General features: G+C 38.5%; 1 protein-coding gene across 1 annotated transcript in view; it reads right to left on the bottom strand.

The window, feature by feature from the left end:
• Positions 1-24439, bottom strand: part of LOC122842632 — an 88492-nt gene that overhangs the window by 20983 nt on the left and 43070 nt on the right. The window contains exon 2 of the mRNA XM_044136684.1: positions 2077-2181. Coding sequence (XP_043992619.1) covers positions 2077-2181 — 105 coding nt within the window. The remainder of the gene's footprint in view (positions 1-2076; positions 2182-24439) is intronic.

The raw sequence follows: 24439 nt of genomic DNA, 5'->3' as shown, positions 1-24439 counted from the left end.
CATTTCCAAACGGATGACCATGAACTGAAAGGCGGGCAGCATGGCTGGATGTGTGCAGGCTGGAGAATATTATTTCTGGAAAATCCATTCCCTGCAAATGTTGCGGTCTCCAACAATATGCCCTAAATGCTCCTTGTCCTCCAAAAAACCCAATATCTCTGACACGCCGCTAACTGTGACAAATATTATGGCTCTTTCATTGGCCTGCAAGTGAACAAATGATAATTGTGGTAAATACATGCCTCCCAGCATCTATAATTTGGAAAAGATCAGAGCAGCCGCAAGTTCTCAGTCCTCCACTCATAAACCATGGTTAGATAAGAAACCAGAAACTGAAAAGATTTTAAAATGGTGAACAAGGAAAGAGAAAGAAAAAAAAACATCTGTGCACCTTTAGGTAAAATCTAGTAGATGCTCTGATTCTTTGATTTAACTGGAATCTTTGAAAAATTGAAACACAACAGACTGAATGTTTTGCTGTTTACATGTTGTCTTACTAAAGTATTTGTTCACCTTAAACATTTCCCACGTTCCAACCTTAAACCTCAGTGAAAGTAAAATGAGATGTTATGAGATGCACAGCAGTGCATAATTGTGAAATTGTGGGAAAAAAGGCATTTTTCAGGGCTTGCAGATGCAAAAACAGCTGCAGTTTGTTGGTATGTCTCAACCATCTTTTCACACCTACATGCCAAAACGTTTTGACCAATTTGTTTTGTAAATTGTCTCAAGCTACATCAGATTGGCGGGAAAAGATTTGGGAACCGTAATTTTAAAGTCCTGCCACAGACTGGATGTATGCATCATCTGGTTTCTGCTCCTTCGCTCTCTGATTGGCTACACGTCACACTCAACAGGCTGCGTTCTCATTTGTCCTTGTCCCAACACACAAACTACGATATCATGTTAAATGTGTCCAATTTAAATGGTCCTGATGTCCTTCTGAGTGGACCGGTTCGCTCTTCACACACCACACACGGTGGGAATATCTCTTAAGATTATCTAAAGAACCATCCATATAGTTGTGGCCTCCTTAAGATTTCCAGAAGAGGAGATTGAGAACAAGCATCTTGCTGTGTGAACCAGGGATAAAACATGATTAGGTTGTGATCCTCTGTAGCTCAGGTAGTACATCTAGGACAGGATGGATTCCTCCAGTTGAGATCCAACACTCCTGAATCAAAGTATCGAATACTCTCAGTATGCAGACCTGTTCTCCAGATTCCCGCTAACCTTGTAATTATTCGACTCAGGTGTGTTGAAGCAGAAGCTTTCCTAGAAGTTGTCCATCTCTGTTTTAGGGTCATTGTCCTCCTGGAAGGTGAAGCTCTGCTGGACTCAAGTCTTATTCCAATATTCTAACCCCATTAACTCTGACTGACTTCCTTATCCTCACTGGAGAAAAGCCAAAAAGAGTGGATGGTGTTCTCACTGTGATGAGAAAACATGGTGACACTTTATGAGACGGGGTGTAGCATAAGACTGACATGACACATAGATATTCATGAATCTATTTAGGAATATCTATGACTGTTATTATTAAGTGTCTTTCGGTAAATAATGACACTTTTAATGCAAAGTTGCTCTATAGGTTGCATTGAAAGTCCATTAAAAGTTCCAACTTTGCATCAAAGTGTCATTATTTTCTAATTAATGCAAAGTTTTCACTTTTAATGAACTGGGTTAAACAGACCACTGTGAGACGTTCAAAGCTTGTGTTTCTTGGTTTATGTGAGGCTGTTTGTTCTCAAGAGTTTAAATCACTAATCAGGTGATTTCTGAACATAATTGCATTAAAATGTATTTAGGTGACAGAGTGGCCATATACATTAAACCTTTTGGATTTCTATTAAAAAATTAAATATGAATCTCAATGAAATACATCGTAGTTTGAGGTTGTAATAAGGCAACATGGGGCGAAACTTCAAAATGTCTGAGTACTTCTGGGAGGCCCGGCCCTCTGCTGGTGCTCAGAGTTGATTGGTCTCATCCGGAGCTGGTTTAGACCAAATCCACTCTGCTGCGTGGCAGGATGAAGGAAACCTCTGTGTGCCTCGTTAGAGCCGGCTGACTCACCTGCTTGTGATGGTGGTCGTAGGAGTTAATGTGGTTCTCGTACTGCTGCTGTCTCACGTACTGCTTGTTGCAGAGCTCACAGTAAAACCTGGAGTCTCCTTCATCCTACAGAGCGACAGAGATGTAGACAGGAAACAAGAAAAATCTTTTATAAGATTAATTTGACTAAATATATAAAACTTAAGCATGAAGCAGCTCCTCTTAATATAATTAATAATTTACCATCACATCATATCACCAAAGATTTTCTACATTTTGTTATTACATTTATTTATTAAGCATACATTGGTAAAATATTAAATGTCTCCATGGTGACGAGTCTGAATTCAGCTGGATGGACTAGCAGGCTAACAGCTAACATTCTCCCATCCATAAAACTAAGAGCTGAAACTCTGGTTAAAAAAAATTGATGCTAAGTGACTGACTGACTTAAAACTACTACTAATGAAAGTAGCAGGAAGTACTTCCACCCATTGGCTGTGGATATACTGGTTGCTATGTAGACTGAACAGGACATTGCTAACCAAACAGGTTGGGAGACGTGCTGGATGAGCCTGTTGGTTGCATATTGGCAAATGAAAACATAACATTCAAAAATGAAAAAAAAAGAAAGAAAGAAGGAAACCAAAATTATTTCAATTATTTCACCAAAATTTATGATTTTTAATTCTATATAGTGTTTTGAAAATATCTATAAGCCTCCTAACAGATTTTGACTATTTTTATCACAATATATTTTTTTCTTTCAGCACCAGGAGAGAATGAAAAATAAACCCTGACTGTTTCTTCTGACTTCTCTACATCATGATCCTAAACATTTTGAACGTGAGTAAATTATATTTTGGGATTCAATGTGACAGTATGTACTGGTTTATTTAACATGAGCACAGTTAGCTAAGTGAAACTGGCTCTCCGCTGCCAGAACATTTCTGGGTTAAATTAGATTTTTTTTTTTTCATGATAGCTACTGACCAGTCATACTTTAAAAATGGAAACAGACTACAGACATAAAAAATATGATTGGAAATCTCTGGACATCCTTTCTTTGTAAGAGGTTTTTATTGGATTTTAAAGCTAATTCCAAGCTGATGCAACCTACATTATTATTATATATTTGCTTTCAAACAATACTCGGCACATGGAAGCAGATGGTTTTGGACCAAACCGGAAGACGGAGACGGAGCCACGAGAAACAAAGCGAGACTGAACAAGCCTGGACCAAAAATGACCGGTAAAATAAACTCTGAAAACTACCCTTCACATCCTGTTTGGATAATTATAAATCATGACTCTGTCTTGGAGTTAGTCATGAAATTAAAATGAAAACAAAACTGTGTAGGTGGGACGGGTGAGTTACAGTCAGAGGCAGCATATGCAGTAAAATGTGTTTATGGTGATGTGTATTCATCTTACTCAGGCTTTTAATTTGTTACCTGTCATATGGAGTGAGTGAGTGGGGATGAGTGTGTGTGTGTGTGTGTGTGTTCAGGCCTTTCCCATATACGATGATGGTGTCTCTTAAGCTTCCAGTAGCTAATGAGTTCTTCAATCACAACTACTGACCAGCGAGAGGATGAACAAACACAAAGAGAGACAGATGCCTGCAGTTCCACTGAGGAGTTTACTGGCATCCATCCATCCATCCATCCATCCATCCATCCATCCATCCATCCATCCATCCATCCATCCATCCATCCATCCATCCATCCATCCATCCATCCATCCATCCATCCATCCATCCATCCATCCATCCATCCATCCATCCATCCATCCATCCATGTTTCATTTAGAATAGATCAGAAATATTCTTTATTGTCCTAAAGTGAGGTCATTGAAACGCACCAGCAGCAAGATAAAGGAAAGTGGAAGCACATTCACATAAAGCTAAAATGAAATAAAAAGAAACTGAAAAATAACAATAAGAGACAGAGCAGTAAAGGGCAAATTTACAACTTAAGACAAATAACACTTGAATAGCATAAAGACTAAAAGAAATGGGCAACAAGAACAGTTTTTAGTGTTTCAATATTTATTTGCACCAAGTGTTTGTTCCAGAGTGGGATGAGTAAGAAACAAAAACATCACTATCTTTTTTTTCTGTTTGTTTTGTTTTTTATATATATATATATAAATGCATCAGTTTGTATGCAGGCTGGACTGGAAAAAATCCACAATACATTCATACACAACCACAAATTAGCAAGCCTCTGCTATAACACTGAACTGGTAGAACTCATTTAAACTGGTCGGTTTTCTGGGGGGGAAAAAGTGGCTTCACAGCAAAATCCATGAAGCACATGTTGAGCTGTTCCATCCTATCCTGCTTTATTCATTTCAAAACCAGTTATGATATGTGTTTCAAATCATGTGGCTAGAAAACCTGAGAACAAAACGGTTGTTCTGTTTAATATGTGACATTGTTTAATGTCCTGTCCTTGATGACATTAATTTGAATAAAATTGTCCAGCATTTTTCCAAGAGTAGCCATAGCAAACCTCCAGTAGGAGACGTTCTTCCTTTCCACCATGGTATTCAGTATGAGACTGTCTGAATTGTTGCAAAATTTCAGAAGTGCACATTGTGGAATATTTGGTCTGTATAAAGAAGTGTGGTTGCTGAAATGATGTAATTTAACTGTGGGCCGGGTGGCTCACAGACCACACGGTGTATCAAGCATAAATCAACATTCAATCACTCACTATTAATAACCCAACTCCAGAATTTGGCCAGTTTGAATTCACGTGTCTTATACGTAACTCCTAAAGTTTCAACATGGCGGAGACTACGTTCTGTCTTTGTTTGTCTTTGTCTAACTCTAGTTAAGCTCTAGTTAAATGGCCATTTTATAGCACAATCATGCAACAATGATAACTTCAGTTGTTACAAAAATGCTACATAATTAATATCTGCTTTAAACAAAATTTGGTTTCTTCATTTATGACATTTAAAATCGGGTCTCTGTCTCTTCTAAGCTGCTCTTTCTGAAACTCCACTTTCAGGAAGTCATCATGATATGGCCTCTCTATTAACCCTTTAACATTTTTACTTTAACGATTTACCAGCATTGCACTGAGAAGTAGCTTGTGTAACGAACTCAGCAAATGTGCAGTTCCACCAGGTGTTTGCTAATTGCTGCTGGCTAGTCTGAAGGAGCCGAGTGGAGGAGGGCTGCTGTGTGAGGTGGAAGCTTTGAAGTTTGGAAACTGCGTCTCGAAGGCAGAGCTAAGTTCACCCAGGCATTTTGAACAGCTGAATGGTTGCCATGGAGATTAAAAACAAATTTCTCAAACATACATGAATGAATTAAGGCAACACTCCAGGTATATTTTTGATGAGGGAATAACATTATAACAGGCTGCAAAGCTCAAAAAAGTTACCTAATACTGCCCCTTTAAACAGCAACTAGCCTAAAAGCCTGTCCAGTTGCACACAGCCATCCACATCCACACAGTTATTCCTTAGCAACTGTTTCCATTTTCACTGTCATTGAAGACCCGCTGACCCATCATCTTCATAACCATTACCATGTGAGTAAGAACCTCACAGCCATGAAGAAAACACCCACTGGCATCAGATCAAAATATGATCATGAAATTATCTGCGTGATCTTTTGCTCTCGATTTGTTTCACAGCCTGAATAGTTAAAGACTAATGCACTATTGAATTAGGAGAAGAAAAATCAGCCTACACACTCCAACATAGAACTAGCAAACATTGCCTAGGCAGAAAATATTAAATCAAACTCGGCTTCACCGATTATATTTTTTTCATTCCTGAACTCTCTCAAGGTCTTCTCTGAATATTTTGAGTGTCCTGAAGCTTCTGACAAACACACAGCTGATGGAAGACAGACTCATCTTTAACAATTAGCAAAAAATAATTAATGAATAATCAATCTGCGACTTAACCTTCAGTTAACCAGAAGTTTTTGTCTCAGAAAAACGAACTTGAAGCCTTCTGGAGAGGAAGAACCTCGGACTAAATAATGATAAAGAACAGATGGAAGTAAAGGGGGGAAGAAACCAGCTCTGTTTAATCTGCCCACCATGTTTCAGTCAGCATTAGCTCCTCAGACTAGTGATTACAACATCTACAGTAATCCCATTTAGCATCAAATTTATGTTGCATTATTCTATTACCAAACGAAACATTACATTTGCAGTATTTAATCAGGGATGGCATTGCTTTGCATTATGTCATTAAAGATGTCGTGGGGTTGCATTAGATGGCTCTCCGTGTCCATTAAACATGGCCAGCTGGGCGGCTTGGAAATTGCCATTCAGTAATCTCAAAATTAAAACACATTACAGCTCAGAAGCTTTTTTTTCCTGCGCAGCCTTCACTGCAAAAACAACAGGACTCATTCGCTTGTTGCCACGAGGAAATCGCTTCTTTTTTCTTTTCTCATCCAGCTGAGGGGGAGATTTGAGGAAGGGTTCGTGGAAATTGCCTGACCTATCGTGTGAATGAATTTTTCAAAACCCACAGGAGCAACTTTCAGGTGTACAGCTGAGGAGAAAAACTGACCTCCTGAAGTCAGGCAGCTTAACAGCTTTCACTGCAAGATTGTAAGTGTGCAAAATTACCTCTGAAAGCAGCTTGTTGTGTCTCACTCACCTCCTCTTCAAACGTGTTCACGTGTGAAACAGTAGATTCAAACGACAGCGGAGGATTAGCTCAAATTACAGCCAAATTAGCAGAAAATATTTTTGCATTGATGGTCAACAGAACGACATAAATAAAGACCTTTGTTAAAACCAGGGGAGCTCATCAGGTTTGGGAACAATTCTTCTCAAACTGTGAGGCCTGTTTTCTCACTAATCCTTTTTGCAGAGTGCCAGAATAAAAACGGCCATATCATCTTCATCTTTTCTGTTTGTTTGACATCATTAGAAAGCTCAGAATTCACTCTTTCTGAATCTGTAAGTAACTCAAATCCCCTCCTGGGGAGACACGTTCCTGGTTCTGAGACGCATTTGCAGGCTGTGTTTGGAGACTTTGAACTTTTCATTATGTTGTAATCGGCATTTGGACAAACCCAGAGATGGACGATTGAGAAAAAAGTAAAAAAAAGATCCAATCATGAAAAGGTTTCAAGACGTAAACACAAGTGAAGCAGATTAGTTGAAGGTGGCTGTAATTAGTGGAACGTATGTTCAACTTTTTCTGTTGTCAACCAAATCAACCCTGATTTGATTTTATTAATGTTTGCTGTTATGTATTAGAACAGCAAAGAATGCAGTATTGACCTAGTCAAAGAATTAGAATTATGCAGAGTTTTCTGCCACATCTTGTGACACCTAACTAGAAGCTGAGGTTTTCACTTTTCTCTGTAGTCACTCCAAATAAATAACATTAGATAAAGAGCGTGGGGGGAGAGTGGGAGCATCAAATAATCAAAATTTTAGGATGTCTTGCTCAGCTCAATATCTTGAAATGTATTACTTTGGCTGAAACAAAGCTGGCGGCTGTAACTAATTTGATTTTCCGTGTCTTGTAACTGGCTTGATAAGTCTGAAGTGTGAAGTGAAGCTGCTCTGCAGCCTCGCCGAGCGGATCCTGTAAATGACTTTCATACTGACAGATCTCCCTTCCCTCGCCTCCCTCAGGGTTATGTTCTTTCTCCAAGCTCGTACTTTCTTAACACTAATGACAAACTGCAACCACCATGAAGACGGACGCTTTTATCAAGCTGGACGGAGGAAAAAAGATGGAGAAAATGATGCCGACTCTGCGCTGATCGCTCTTTTCTGTGATGGAATCGCTTCCGCTTTACTGCAAAAATGAGGGAAAAGGTCACAGGCTCCTTTTGATTCTTTGTCTGGGAAAGATAAGAAAACCCAATAGTTGCTTATCTTTTGGCTGCATGTTAAGATAATTACATCAGTAAGGCCCTGCAGTGTCCATTTCGCCCACTGTGAGTTAGTTTCTACTGCAGTTTTGCCACAGAAAGTTAATAAAAACAGATATTTGACAAAACATTCTTACAAAAAGATAACACCAAATAACCTGAGGACTCACTACAGGGATTATGATAGTCTCTGAGCCATATTTCAGGTAATATAACTTCAGCAGTTTAAGTACCTAATTGCTAATTAAGCTCTTAAACTAAGTGCCATATTGTAAATTGATCCAATTTGCAATATGAACCAACAGGTGAAAGTGATACTCAGTTCCTACAGACTAGCTCACTGCAATTAACAAACACCTGGTGGAACTGAGCATCTGCTGAGCTCATCATATGAGCTACGTCTCAGAGCAACGCTGGTAAAAACGTTGTTAAAGGGTTAACAGAGGAGCCATGCTGTGATGACTTCCTGGAGGCGGAGATTCAGAAAGAACAGGAGATTTTAAAGAGACAGAGGACAAAGATTCAATGCAAAAGTAAAATTTTAGGACTCTTTTATAACAACTGAATGTAACACATATAATGGATAGAGGAATAAAATGACACGATGTGCCTGGAAAATGCATAATAACTAACTGCCTCTTAAATACGTTACTTAAAGATCTAAATATTGTTGTGGCAGGACTATTTAATCTCTTTTTTTTTCTAATCATGGGACTTTTCTGAAAGGCAATAGCTTGAGTCAGGCATCTTCTCTATGTTCTGAAACTCGAGGCAGTTCAGGTTACCGCTAACCAGCTGCTAAAATACTTGTGCTAGCTAGCTAGCTTTTTTTCTTAGCTTCGACGTGACGAGGCTAAGAAAACTATTCCTGTTCCTCCTGCTAGCACTGATCTTAGATGATCCAAATGTTGATCTTAGAGCAGCATTTGGTGCGACACAAACTCTGAAGTCAGAGTGTCAGTGGCTGCACTCGGCTTACAGACTAAACCAGTCATCTCATATTATATTATATTATATTATATTATATTATATTATATTATATTATATTATATTATATTATATTATATTATATTATATTATATTATATTATATTATATTCTTTCTCAGGGAAGACAGGATTTGATCATGTATTGTGAGGATGCTTTATTTCTTAATACACATCAATATAGATTCGTGCTCCTAACAGCTTTTCTGCATTTCGAGTTTTTCAGTCACCTCTCACATTTTTGACCACATTCACTCTCTATTGATAGTTTCACATATCACAGAGGAGCTCTTTACCCAACCAGAGTGAGCTGAGGTAACGGAGGAGGTTCTCATTATGTCAGGCTGCCAGGGGTCAAAAGGTCAAAAATCTGAAGTGGTTGCAGAAAACTTCTGTCTGTTCATCAACGTTTTTTTCCGTTTCTCCATCCCATCAGTTTTGCACCCAAGTTTCTCTTTCTGCATAAAAACATAATGGCCAGAGAAAAATGTATTCTAGTTCTTTCCATCTTGAGTCACTTTCACAATTCTTATGTAGTATTTATAGAACCTACTTTGGATGCTAATTTTCTGACCACTCACAGGCTACGTACGCCCACCCAATGAAACCAAATCCACATTTTTTTTGCTCATATCCGACTTTTTCATGGACATCTGAACGACAAAATTCAGACCATTTCAACCTCCAGAAAAATCATATTTGAGCCATTTCCATATGTGGATCTGAATCAGTTGTGGATCTGATAGTTTTCAAAGTGTCTGCATTTATCTGACTTCTACATCATTGACCTGAGACATGCATCGTAATTCTGCGGCGGAAGAAGATAGATGCAGCAAATCGGGGATCGGGCGTATGGATCCAAAAATATCTATAATATCGATACCAAGTTGGTAACAGTATTGGATCAATCCTAGTGTGGTAGTATCAATATTTTAGTTTCAGATCTTGTCTTGAAATATTATTTAATTTTGTATTGTAGTTTCTCAACTCTACCTCATAACAGATTTTGTTTTAATTTTCTCTCAAATTATAGTTTTTTGCACATTGTTTATATCATCAAACACAGAAGTTTGATAATATGTCAAACTTACATAAAAAGTATCGGTATCGGTGATAGAGGAAATGTATTGGATCGATACCAAAGTATCCAGTATGGCACACCTCTACAATATGTAAACAGTGCCTGAAAATTATAATTATGAAATTACGAAAGACATCTGTGTCGATGATGTACGTCACATCACCACCACATCGACTCCACATCCTATAAGATGCCATTATACCAAACAGGAACTACTGCTGCTGCTAGAACATTACACAGCTGTAAGCTAACTGAAGTAGCTTAAGCCAAACACAGCAGACATGTTAATGTGGAGAAAAGAAGAATTAAAAATTATAAATGTATATTTATACATGCAGCTGAAGCCAGAAGTTTACAAACACCAAATAAAAAGACATACACATTTTGTGAAAGGAAACCCAAAAGGCACATTTTAATTTGAAAAAAAAAAAACACAAAAAATTATCACGCTATGTTTTCTTTAACAAATAGAAAGGAAACTGTGAGTCTAACCAATATAACACAAGAAACCTTTGGTCAGATTAACTTCAGACTTTATTTGATGTTTGAAAATTTCTGGTTTTGACTGTCTATGTTAGAATTGATGATTCAGAAGCGCTGTGCGTTGTTCCATTAATGATCGAACATTATCTCAGGTAGGTAGGTGAGAACAGATAACTGTATGCAGGTTGTTATAATACAATACAAATTAAATCTCCACCGACTTCAACATATCAGATAATAAAGATCCAATTCTGTTTTACAACATATAAAAATCTGGATGAAACGATGCACACAAGTACACTTCAATTTTCCGGTTTCGTTGCATTTCATCTCTGAGCTAAAATAATGTGGAGTTTATCAGCGATGGCGGCAGATTTCTCCTCCACCGCCCACTGATGTGATCTCGTATCAGGAGAGCGACATGAAAACGTTTTTGGCTGCTTGTCAAAGCTTGGCCTCTGGGGAGCGCTGCTCCTGCTCACTCAGCTGCTGGAGTTGTTGCATTTCGTTTAGCCAAAACAACTTCCTGTTTTGTACGTGAGCGTGCAGGTTACCGTTGGGATGACTTCACATTTCATGACAGGTTGACAGAATCATGCTGGTACAGTCAGTCAGTGTGCTGAAGGAATGCAACAAAGGAAGGCAGAGGCTGTTTGACCTGACAGCAGCAGCTCTGGCTGGGACTAGAAAGGCTGAGAAGCCCCTTGCTGGAGCGATGGATCTGGACTTCACTGGACTCTTCCTCACTTTTATCTGTGTATGTTGTTGGATGCATGTCAGACCAGGGGTAACGAGGTACTTAAAGGCAAGGCAAAAAAAAAAAAGTCTGTGAACATAATAAACAAACCTGTCTCTAAATAAAACTTGATTAGTTTGGTTGATTTGCATTGTTCTCAGTGCAAACAGATTTTACGTGATACACCAACATAAACTATGTGTTATCTGTGAAGTGAAAGGAAAATAATTTATCTTTAAAATGTCTGGGCATCCACCTAAACTATCAGGTCTGGCAGAGACAGAATGAAAAGGTTTCCACTCGTTTCGACTGGGACCAAAATGGCAACATTGAGTCCCCTGTTCCCCTCCTCGCCTGTGGTGGCGCTGCACCAAGAATCACTAAAGGAAGCAACATAAAAACTTCAGAAAAAGACTCTGAGCATAACTTCTTTCTTCACAAATTGTAAACAAAAGTAGAGTGGCGTCAGACTTTGGAGGTTGTAGGATTTCTCTTGTGTCTTTGCCAAACGACCATGAGCCATTTCTCCCGCTAGCGCTAGACTCACAAGTTTGTTTTGGTTTTATCTGCCCAGAATGCCTTGCACTATAATCTACTTCCTGCTCTTTTTAAATGATGACATTGAGCTTTAGCTCAATCAAAACAAGTAGATTGCTTTTGATCACGACTGAAAAATGATCTAGAGTGATGGTCAACAGAAACGCTTGCGAATGTCTCTCACCCAGATACCTTTTGGTATGTGTTTGCCTGTTTCAGGTAAATGACGTGCGACTGCTTCCCAATTCAGTCACCTCAGGTGTAGGACAGGCTGAACACCTGTGCCATCTTAACAAATAAACAAAACAGAAACATTTAGGACAGTATGAGTCGTTTGTATCCAGACCTGACCTAAGACCACCAGTGTGACCAGACTGCCACGTCTCATATTCACTAAATGTGATATTGTAATAATAGGAAATAGACTCACACTACCTTTCAATGCATAACATTTTATTTTGACCAGTCAGTCTGGGTGACTGACCTTTTATTTCTTTAAGCACACAGCATGTTGCTAATAGTGCCTCGACATTCACAACCAAAAGCTGCATTGTGCTGAATCTCAGGCACTAAAAGCATCATTTTCTTAAGTTTCTGTTTAATTTCACCAACACCTCAGCGGTGTTGTTTATATAACCATGGAGGAAACAGCCAAATGCTCCTAAGACTATTTGGTTGTATTTCATCTTGGCGTCATCGTGTCAAAAATAGTGTGAATTTCGTAACACAGCGTGAACAGAGTTAATGAATCTCTGGTGGTAAGTCCAACTGGTGTGTTCAGAATCTGTGAGGAGGAGAGTCCCAGTTTATTAAGGATGCTGAGCTGGTTATTAACTGCTCCCACAACCAGCACAGATGTGACACACACACACAATTAGAATGAAGACACGGTGACAAAGTGAGACTCTTTTTGTAAAACTTGCCCAGCTGCAAGGAGAGAATTATACTGTTCTTGCACTTTTTATGACAAGTGAAGAGATTTGATACAGCAGTTTTTTTTATTATTATTATTCTTCAGTAATTGGAAAGTGAGCTTTAAAGAACAGAACAGAAAGGCATGAAAGAGAACAAAGAGTCGGGAACAGATCTAAGCAGAATTGGCTACTGTAATATTCTTGTGACGGTAAGTAAAACACTGAGTGAGTCGAAGCGTCAAGAGATTGTAAAAGTTGTGTTGTCAAGTATGGAAAGAGGCTCCAGACTGATTAGCACAGATGGTTTAAGTGCTGACTCGACAAACAGAGGCGGCTGAGACTCAAGCGGAAGACTAGACATCTTGTAGTTGGAGAGTTGTGGGTTTAACTCCAACGTCTTCCTCTCTAAAGTGTTGATCTGCACATGGACAAGGCACCTCACACCAAGTCCCTATGGATTTATGTATTTGTCAGAATGACTGGTTGAATCATACTGAAGCATAAAGAACTTTGAGTGTTGAGATTAGAAAAGTGGTACATAAAAATCTACCTTTACATTAAAAAAATACCAGTAAAAAATGGAGTGGGTGTGAAGTGGCAGCTTAATTACCAGGAGTCACATTTTACAAAGCCACTGCTTACAGAACATGCTAAAAATATATTACATCTATTATGTAAAAAAGTAAGTAAGTAAGTATTACTGTCAATACAGTCAATTGAAAAACTGAGCAGTGACTCTGGCTATTCACATGGTCAACTTGTGAATAGTGACTAACAATGATTCAGACACTAAATATAATAAGTATACCTCAATATTCATTAATATGCGCAGCTGAGACCGTCTTTGTACTACCTCAGAAACTAACATCTACAGTCCTGATTTCTGCTCTTACTGCTACATACTGAATGTACAACAATGTATGCATCAAAAGATGCAACAGCAAGCAATTGGTAGAAAATACTCTCCTTTTTTGCATAAGTGGGATACTTATATGAAAGGTATATCTAACGTGTTGGTTACTGGAAAACATTATGATTTGTTGAGAATTAAAATAACTCTATGAATTGGATCAACCTGCTAAGATAAAACTAATAAATAACACCAAAATGCCAAATCTCCTGCTGCTGTTGAGTTGATCACATTTGCAGATGATCTCGTAGTTTCAGTATTTTTCTTTAGCTGCACTGTTCAGTGATCTCAAAACTGCTAGAATTTATTCAGGGTTTTATTTTTTTATCACTGTATCATGGAAACATCCTTTTAACTATTATGGTAGGCCAAACATGTGGAAAAAACAAAACAAACAAACAAACATTACTGAACACAAGGTTGACTGAGAGGATTTAAAAGAAATTAGAAATGACTGAAGTGAGTAGTTTCTGTTTATCTCCTGTCCATTTTTCTCCAAGAGGAAACACTCTAAACTTATTTTCAGCCTTGCTAACATTTCCCGTTTGTCTTCGATATTTCCAGGCTAAAACACATTTAAATCTTTACCTTCTTCTTTACAGAAGAGACGGCAGCAATAAATTTGATAACAAACACCCTGCTTTGGTTAGACCATCATCACCTCACCTGCCTTTAACAGCAGGCCCGTCCACAGGCCAGGCATGGAGCAGCCACCTCTACATTCATGACACGGACGGCCGTAAGCTTGGACAGTAACAGGCTGGGATGTAGAGAGATACATTAGCAGCAGCTATCAGACTCTATAACCAGCCCTGCTCCCTCAGGCTACATAAAACAGAAACAATATCAATACTATCAACATAAAACCAAGTCTTTAAACTGCTCAGATCAGACTCAGCAATATTACCTCCGTCGATATGCAATCACCATTTACAGTCCAATTATTTTTTTCTATCCAATCAGTTCAACCCTGTTTATGTTGCTGTTTTTTCCATGGACTGGAAACCTTCAAGTTGATGTACTTTATACTGTTTTTTTTCACCCATATTTTTAAACATCTATCTTATTTATCTGGCTTTTCATACCATAATGTCACAAACTGCAACTCAAAACCCTTGGCTGGACAGGATCTCTGTGATTCACTGAACCAGATCAACCAAGAAGGAAAAATGTCTAAAATAATGATTGAGTCATTTATTTTGTGCAACACTTGTTAAAAATGTCAAAATACAGCATGTTTTATATCTAATATTACAAAACAAAACTAAAGTCTGAAAACATATTTTCATCTCCAAAGAAACCCATCAACAAGGTTTAACTTTTATTTTATGTTTATATATGTGCCCATGTCTTCCAGGATTAAAGTAAAAGACCATATTCTTTATTTTTGCTAATTAAAAAAAATCCCTATTATTGCTAATGAAAGCTTATTGTATTCCATCCTGTGATGCTCAGGGTAGCCAGGAGGAGAAGAGGACAGTTTTAGTTGGAGAAACCCAGACTCCTCACTGACTCCTTTCAGCTCAGTAGTGGAAATCTGGTTTCCTTTTGGGTTTCTGAATGTTGGCCGCTGCAGAGCAGATCCAACAAACTGCACACAGCTCTGTGAAGTCACTTTGCTCAGCAATGCAAGAAACCACAAGAAATAAATGGGCTTCAGGATAGAACTGCTGCCGGCGCTTTTGGACCATAACAGACATTTTTTTATGATGCATTTGCATCTGGTTTCCTCACCTACAATTCAATTTTATAATAAAACTGAGATTGTAAAATGTAGTTTCAATGTGAAAGCCAGGAACCAGACTCTAGTTGGGTTATTTCTAGTAATTGTTTTTGAATAATTAGGACACAAAAATAGCATCAGTTACACTATATTGCCAAAAGTATCTGCACATCTGCCTTGACTCACATAGGAGCTGAAGTGGCATCCTGTTCCTAATCCACAGGGATCAATATGATGTTGGTTCACTTTTTGCTGCTAGAACAGCTTCAACCATTCTGGGAAGGCTGAAGATTCAGGAATGTTTATGTGGATTTTTTGACAATCCTTCCAGAAGTTGCATTTGTGATGCAGCCCAGTCAAGTTCATCCACACCAGACTCTAGCATCCATGTCTTTATGGACCTTACTTTGTGTTCTGGTGTACAGTCATAGTGGAAGAGGAAGGGGCTAGATCCAAACTGTTCCCACAAAGTTGGGAACATGGAATTGTCCAAAATGTCTTGTTATGATGAAACATTGAGATTTACTGTCACTGGAACTAAGGGGCAAAGCCAAGCTCCTGAAAACCAAACCTACACCATATTCCACCCTTCAACAAACTTTACACTTGGCACAATGCCGAGAACGTGCCACCATTTTTTCTTCCGTCCAGTAGTGTCCGTGCTTCACACCACTGCATCTGATCCTTTGCATTGCATTCGAGGATGTATGGCTTGGATGCAGCTGGTCACCATGGAAACCCATTCCATGAAGCTCTACACACTGATCTTGAGCGAATCTGAAGGCCACATGAAGTAGTGATTGACTCTGCAGAAAGTTGCCAACTTCTTCCCACTGTGTGTTTCAGCATCCTCTGAACACGTTCCATCAGTTTCAGTTGCTGTCGTTACCAAACACTTCCATTTTATTATAATACAGCTGACTAGGAACAAAAACATTTTATGACTGGATTTGTTGCACAGGTGACATCCTATCACAGTTCCACACTGGAATTCACTGAGCTCCTGAGAACCACCCATTCTTTCACAAATGTTTTTAAAAACAGTCTGCATGTCTAAGTGCTTCATTTTATACAGCTGTGGCCATGGAAGTGATTGGAACACCTGATTCTGATGAGGTAGGTGGGCGAGCAAATACCTTTGACAGTGTAGTGTATGTATAGATTTCCTGACATGCTCAAAATGTGAGCAAGAGAGTAACTTATTTAGAAACAGTTGTTAAAAATGTCTAATAAATAACAAGCTGCTGTTATGTTGCATTCGAGCCGGCGTGGATGTGGGAGTTACACACACCTGAGCTGAGTGTGTTCCGGTTGAAAGCCACTGGGATTTCCCATCTGTTAGGATGCTAACTACTATTCACAATACAATGTGATAACAATGAATTTGTCTGTATTTAATGTGTTCAAACAAATTCCAGACTGAACAACACAGTGTGTCCCACAGGCATGTAGAGACATTAACAATCAGTAGTGCAAATACTCATACCTACAGTTTTCTTCATGATTACACTCATTACAGACTCTGTGACTTTCAGGTCAGAAAGCCAACATCTGGATTGGTCCTTGTTGTATTTCTGACTGAGGACTCATAAAATTCAACTTTCAAGTACAAACACAACTCAGGGAGTATTTGTGCTTTTGAGCTTTCACATATTTCATTTCCAATAGTTGTAAAATGATTCATTTTAATCTGTGGTTGTGATTCTTTAGAAGATGCATTTGTTCTGAAAACACCTTAAAAACCTCGACATTCAATGCCAGCTCATCTTTTCCATTGCCTCTGGTCTCTGAGTAAATTTATTGTTATTTTCACGAGGCAAATATTTGTTTTCCTCTTTAGAAATTGCTTTAACAATGTAGAACACCTGCTGAATTGTCAACATAAATGCGTCTTGTTAAACTTAGCTTGAAAGCTTCTATTCTTAAACATCACAGAACTGTCATGACATTTTTTTTTATAATTATAATCTTTTCTGTCTGTTGTTTTCTTGTTGTTTTGTCCCTACAGAATGTGGTGGATAGAAGAAACTAAACTAGTAATCATAATGTCTCGTTCTGTTGTTTGGACTGTTGGTTCTGCCAGGAACCGTGTCTTTGCTACATCAACAGTTTGCTGATATTTTCTGCAGGAGCCACAAATGGAACAATAATCTGGTTGTCGAGTTGTACAATTTCCTAAACAATAAAAGTGCTAATGCAATAGAAGACGCATGATTTGACATGCGGTAAAACAACTGCAAATAATCCTGTGCTCTAATGACTCTGAAAAGTCATTAGAGCACAAATATAAATTCCTTTGACCTAAGTGACCAAACCTTTGACCTGTAATTATTGCCATTATGAAGACAGATGAGATGCTCAGTTGTTCCTTTAATGATCATTTTCTTCTCTGAAAATAAAAGCAGACGTGTATGAACAGGATAGTCAGACAGTTGCGGCTCCAGGCCTTCTCCCTGGGCTCCTCTGCTGTCTGTGTGTTTGTTTCCAGGTGACCGCTGCTGATTGGAACTGGAGCCAGATGGCCACAGCCTCCATTAGAGCCCATAACATCCACTTCTTCCTCAGACTTCCTCCTGCTTCTCCCCGAGGCAACATCATGTTTGAAGTTTTAGTTGTCCTTCAGGTTGTGAGTTGGGTTGATATTCCAGGATGTAATTCAACAGGAGTTTTAATGATGTTGAGGGGTTTTTTGCAAGAGGACACCTGAATGTACCGGTAGTTAGTCTTTTCCATAGACAAGAACCGAAATGTTGAGTTTCAAATCTGTCAGTCAGAAATTTAAGAATCCTTTTCCAGTCAGTAAGCATTATGAGCTTTCATTGACTGCAAAGCCGTTGAGTGGATCTGGTACCTGAGATTTAGCGTTAGCTTCTGTCAGTATCAGAGGTGCTTAATGGAGTTTTCACATCTGACTGTCTGATAGATTCACTTCGATTTGGAACCAACATTGTAACCTATTTTAGATTTTCAGCTGGTGCTTTCACACAGTCAAACCAACCAAACCCTTTGACAGACCTGTGTGACATCCCCTCTAATGGAAACAGCTAATCATTCTCACCGCAACAGGATTTGAAAATAATTTAGATTCATTCATTCTAAATCTCTGGATAGGAAATCAGACACAACATTTTAATAAAAGCCTTTTAGTTGTTTTTTTTCCCTTGAATAATAAATACTCCAAAGGAATCCTGGGCTCCACTCCAGAGCATCTAATGAAATCTTTTATCACTCTTAACCGTCTCTGTTTTAAGGTGACACCTCTTCCTGCTGGCAAACGTTTTTCCCTTGAAGAGACAAACTGTTTCCTCACTCCTTGATGTGACGTCTAACCAGGAAGTGAAACAAAACAAACAAACAAAAACAATGCCCATCAAGTGAATCAGATCTTGGGAAAGATTTTTAGTCCAACATCTACGGTATTTGTGGAATCTGCACCTTGTTTGGATACTGGCAGAAAAGCCCAGAGTACATTCAAGTAGAGGCTCCATGTGCTTACATCAAAGAGGGGATTAGCCATTTGTTATGCTTGCTGAAAACCCTCCGTTGATAATTTCAGGAATGCACTTTTTCTGGGGGAAATTTGTATACTTCAATGTATTTTGCTTCCCAAAGAATAGTGGAAAAACCCTCAGCCCCGCAATGTGGGCTTAAGCTAGTCTTCCTTTTGGGATTCATGAGCTCAGAAGTGGTGGTGTTCGATTTTATGGTTGGAGAAGTTTGTCCTGAGGACATGGACACGGATCTGCTATGAAGCTGTGAGCCGGCTGGTTGCCCTGCCATGGTCTTGGTAGTCACTGGGTTAGGTAGACCTTCCCCTTTAGTTTTCTTAACCATATTTGCACAGAGGTCAGCTTTGTTAGTCATGATTCTATTAAGTCACAATTGGGTTGTTTCTGAAGCATTTAATGCTTTTATCATTTCTCACTTCAATGTTTTGACGTTTCCTGTTTTTCGGCCAAACAAAGTTTTCAAAGGAACCACATTAAAGTTCCTACCATTAAGAATTCCACGTTTGAAAAATGTTTGGAAATTTCTAAGCTATGAAAAAAATATTAAACAACACAGTGAGGTTAGGGCAAAAAGTATAAATCCTGTCCTGACCAAACTGAACACTGAGAATTTCACACCCTTCATCCCGACACCCAGGATCTACAGGGAATATCAACACTGGTTTCAAAAAAACATTATTTCCAAAATGTGAGAGAATCTGATCATCCAACAAATAAACTTCATTTCCTCTCATTAGACACACATAACACATTTTGAACCACAACGTACCAGTTCAAGATAAGGAACAGTGTGACAGCAGCTTAAACGTCAAACCCATGTTTCTATAAAAGGGATTGTGTGTCACCATAAAAGTAAACCCCATTTCTCTGGAGGAAAAACTTCCTCAGTGAGAGAAACTGAGGCTAAAAGTGTGTTTGAAAGTATCTACAATGTTTGTGAGTAAACTCTGTTTAAACCAGCAAACTTCATGTTTCCAGGGTAACAGTTTGTCATAAGTGCCAGGCGTAAGACGGATGGGTAACCTGGGCGACTACAGTCACATTCAACACTAACGCTTCTGAGTCACGCTCCAGCATTCAGGAGAACTACGGTCTTGTTTTCATCATTTTTAACAGTTTTTCCATCCGAGATTTCTGAAAAATGTTTAAAAAATGTCAAAAAATGTAAAACATGACAACAATAACATGCTGCTTGTAGTTCAGGAGTGTCATGATCCTCATGTCACTGCAGCACTAGTCAAATTTCTGCTTTGTGAATGCCTTTCCTTTTGTTCTTGTAATCTTTGCACAGAGATAGAGAATGTGATATTTATGAATGAATTTATTTATGAAACATAGCTGAAAAACAGAACCTGTATGAAGAAAATGCATATTACATTAGAAAATATCACTTCTAGATGTTCTGTTGTTGCTTTGCTTCTGCTGTCTTTTTTATTCCTGGTCAAAGAAACTTTTATTCACAATTGCTGTTAAATTTTATATTTTAATAAATTTTGCTCACATAATAAAACACTAAGTTAATATTTAATGGAGGGTCAAAATATAAGACAGTCACTGGTTTTGTGAAACATAAGCTGTTTCTTTAGCAGCTAAAAAAAAATGAATGTTTTTTATCAACAGAGATACTTTCAGTTTTAACCCTTGTCCCTTAAGGTCCAAGATGTTGTGCATTCAGACACAGACACACACACACACACCTTGGTTGTGTTGAGTGGATGTCTGAACCAGTGTTGCTGTTCTATCATCTCAAACTGGTTTTTTTCTCGTCCTCCTTTCACATCAACTCAACATTTGCATCCAAAGAACCGTTTCTCTTTTGAAAGTTTCTCATTTTTTGAAGTGTTCTCTGAGATGTCGGGTGAAAACCCCAGACTGATGCTTGTCTTGAACTTCAGCAACTACAGCATATAGATGCCTAAATGTATTAAGTTGGCATTAGATCATTTTTGATGGTTGGATGGTTCAAAAATGATCTGATGGGACGCTGGAAAGACTGCTGCTGTGTACAAGTTGTGTTAAAAGGAATTAGCCTATCAGCAAAGCTATAATATATATATATATATATATATATATATATATATATATATATATATATATATATATATATATATATATATATATATATATATATATATATATATATAAACATAACATATAAACATAAACATGTAGCAGCAGCACAGACGTGGACAGTGTCAGCGTCCACAGTCCACAGATCAGAGAAGAATAACACCTCGCTGCAGTCTGAGGCTCAATAACCTAAATAACAAATTAAAAACCATAAATATATTTGTTGCTGAGCTTGTATGTCTTTCTATTCAGTAATAACTTGTCAGTAAGAAGCATTTTTGAAATGCAAATGTTGCTTTTTTTTTTTTATTTAATCAATTTATGGTTTTTGAATAAAATGCGACCATTTTGATCAATTAATTATAGACACTGCAATTAACTTGCAGTGTCTATAATTAGTGTTTAAAGTAAAGTGTAAATTCTTAAATATATTTATGAAAATATGAAAAAGACCTCGTGTAAGAGCTGATGCCCAAACAGGAGAACAACTAAGAGTCTTTGGTAGTTAATGATTAATAAACAGCATAAGTCTTTAAGAGTTTTAGGGTTCATTATGTCATCTGAACATGAAACCCAGAAATGACTCCACACCCCGGCTCCTTTCAGACGTTTCTAATGAGAAAAAGTTCTCAAAAATAAATGAGCAAAGGCTCAATGAGCTTTTCCAGCCACAATCACAACCAAATGATGTTCTTCCCAGGGAACTTAGAACGTTATGAGAAAACCATCGGACCCTTACGGAAAATCTCTCAGAAACTCCCAGAACCAGCCGAGTCTGCTCATTTATGTATTCATTCATTTATTTATTTATCTATCTATCTTACGCTCATAAAAATCTTCTAAAAAGTTGTGATTCGGCTGTGACATCTGTCTCAGCCCCTGGTGAAACATGGCCTGTTCCTCGGCAGGTCGACTGTACAGCGGAAAATTTCAGCAGTCAATTTGATTTCCTACATTTTCTCGGATCACAGTAGACGGGATCGGATGGAGGTGGGCCACTTTCCACAGCGCCGAGGAGACCTCACACACTTCAAAGCCAAAAGCAAAATGAGACCAAAACACTCCAGTGTACGGCCTCCTCCACCCTCCTCCACCCTCTTCCACCCTCCTCCACCCACACACACATGTAACACACGCCTCACACACACTTTGCGCACAGAATTTCTTCTGTGTCTTGATGGCGAATATTTCACGGCTCATTTGTCTGAGTGTCTGAACAACAGAAAACGGGAGAGACAGAGAGATAAAAACTAATGATAGACACAAGAAAGGGGATGAATAATAGAAAGAAAAGACAAGAGAGAGGGAGAGAGAATAATAAAAAAGAGAAGATGAGACGGTGGAGGAAAAATGGGGTTTTGGAGTAATGATGCAGGAATAACAGCCTCCTCTTTGTCTCTGTCTCCTTCAGTCTCTTCAGTCTCAGTCCGTCTCTGCCGGCCGCTCGTCTTTCTACTCATTTCATCATCAGCCATGAAGCAAAGACATGAACGAGTCAAAACTCACTCAAAGACATCGTTTTTTTTATTTGTTTTTTTATTTTTTGCTTGAACCAAACAGCGCAGAGGACGTCTGTGGTTCACATGAATGGATCGGTTATGGAGAACTCCTGCTGCATGGAATCACCAGGAGGATCACAAAACCAGAGCACCATGAAAAGTACAAGAAGATGCTGCACTGTAACAAACGGCTGTAAAAACTACAGTATGAAGATACACTGAGGTGGCTGGGTTTGGAAAATACAGTTCTTTACTGTGAACTGAAATGTGTAAGGAAAGTATATGAGACGTGATTGGACCGCTGGATCACGTGAGTAAAACCTGTAAACATTTCAGTAACTGGCCGGCAACCCTGCTGCCAGTCAGTTACTGTATAAGTTACTGTAAATTCTACAGTGACTATTTTTACAGTGTGGTTTTATATTGTGTTTGTTATTATTATTGTCATTACTATTACTTTGCTCTTTCAGATTTGAACAGCTCACAATAACACAGAAACAAACTTTTGCATAAGAACCTCCTTCATGCTGTTGCTCCAGCAGCAGCGTTTGGTTTTCAAGATCAGATTCTAGTGAAGTCTTGGGCCGATACTAACCGTTCCAGTTCTTGTGTTTCCATAAATAGAGAAAAGATTCCATAATTGTAATAAGTGTGAAACCTCAGCCGTCTGTCTGCTCAAATCCCACTCTGGCCTGACCCTTCACTGCCCCTCCAGTCCAGTTTCCTCCTGGCCAATCAGCAAACAGAAGGAGAAGTTGTGAATCATGATGCTGATTTCCTGTGCTGTTTCCTAATTGTAGCTGCTTGTAGTTTCAGCAACGGCAAACATTTCAAAGTCGTTCAATTCGTGTTGATCGCTCTTCCAAATATTGAGCATTTCTGTCTCCGCAGTGTTGGACGGTTGTTTATAGTGCAGAAAGTTTTTGGAAGGCCAAACGTTGGTGACTGGTTAAAATCTAAAACTTCAACAGAGGCCACGCCTCCAGGAAGTAATCGATTCTCAATAACTGAGACCAGACTCTGAACCAAGTGGCTGGTTTTTACTAGGATGCTCAAATGCAATAAAGTGTTTATAAATCTCAAGCTTTGCTTAAAATCCTGTCTGCTTAGAGTAGAAGTATATCAGTGATTTACATCTTGAACTACAGGTGATCTAATTCAGTCCAAACTCATAATTATATCTTAAGTTTAGTGTCGCTAGGAGCCCTTGTTTCTAAGGAGCTAACACCATCTCAGTGCTGCAGAGCTATAAAACATTCATATCTTTTTTCTAGCTATTTTCCAAAATGCTGCCACAGAGACAAGTGATGAAGGACTGTTATTGGCTCAACCAATCAGCAGTCTTTTCTAGTTGACTCTGTCAACATAACTGAGCAATTTGAGGACAACTTTTATTCTCCCCAGAAGAGTTTCAGCTGATGCTGCACCGTGTCAAGCTGTAAGGACGCTGTATCCCACAGTCACGTTAGCCGTTTACACTTAATTCACTAGAAGAAGTGACATACTGACAGCAACTGGATGTTGCTTTCAAAGACTGACTTCACTTTGATGAGAAATGTCAGGTTATTTGGTAATTAATGTCCTGCAATTTTTACCCATTTTTATCCTCATAATTTCTGTAAAGCACTTTGTATTGCTTTGTTCCTGAAAGTGTGCTATAGATATAAAATTACCTTACCTTCCCCGAAACACTTAAAAAAAACAGACAGAGCATACAAACAAAAGCTACAATGAAAACTTTAATATGCATCCCAAGAAATTTTTAGACATTTTTAGAGGCAAATTATGTTGGATTGGAGACGTCAGTGGTGGATGTCAAAAGGCTGGGTTAGATTAGGAAAAAAGCACAACAAAACAAATCTGCCTCGGGTGGTTTCTACTATATATCCATCACACAATAAAAATCAATGACAACTATACTAATATTTACTCAGTGGTGTGTGCTGCCCTAAGAACATGTAGAGCAAATGTTTTTATGTTTTTTATTTATTGTCTCATGTATTTCACAACAGGTCCATCCATCCATCCATCCATCCACCCATCCATCCATCCATCCATCCATCCA

Source organism: Gambusia affinis, linkage group LG13, assembly GCF_019740435.1.
Source record: "Gambusia affinis linkage group LG13, SWU_Gaff_1.0, whole genome shotgun sequence".
Lineage (NCBI taxonomy): Eukaryota > Metazoa > Chordata > Actinopteri > Cyprinodontiformes > Poeciliidae > Gambusia > Gambusia affinis.
This window is presented reverse-complemented; position numbering and strand designations above follow the sequence as displayed.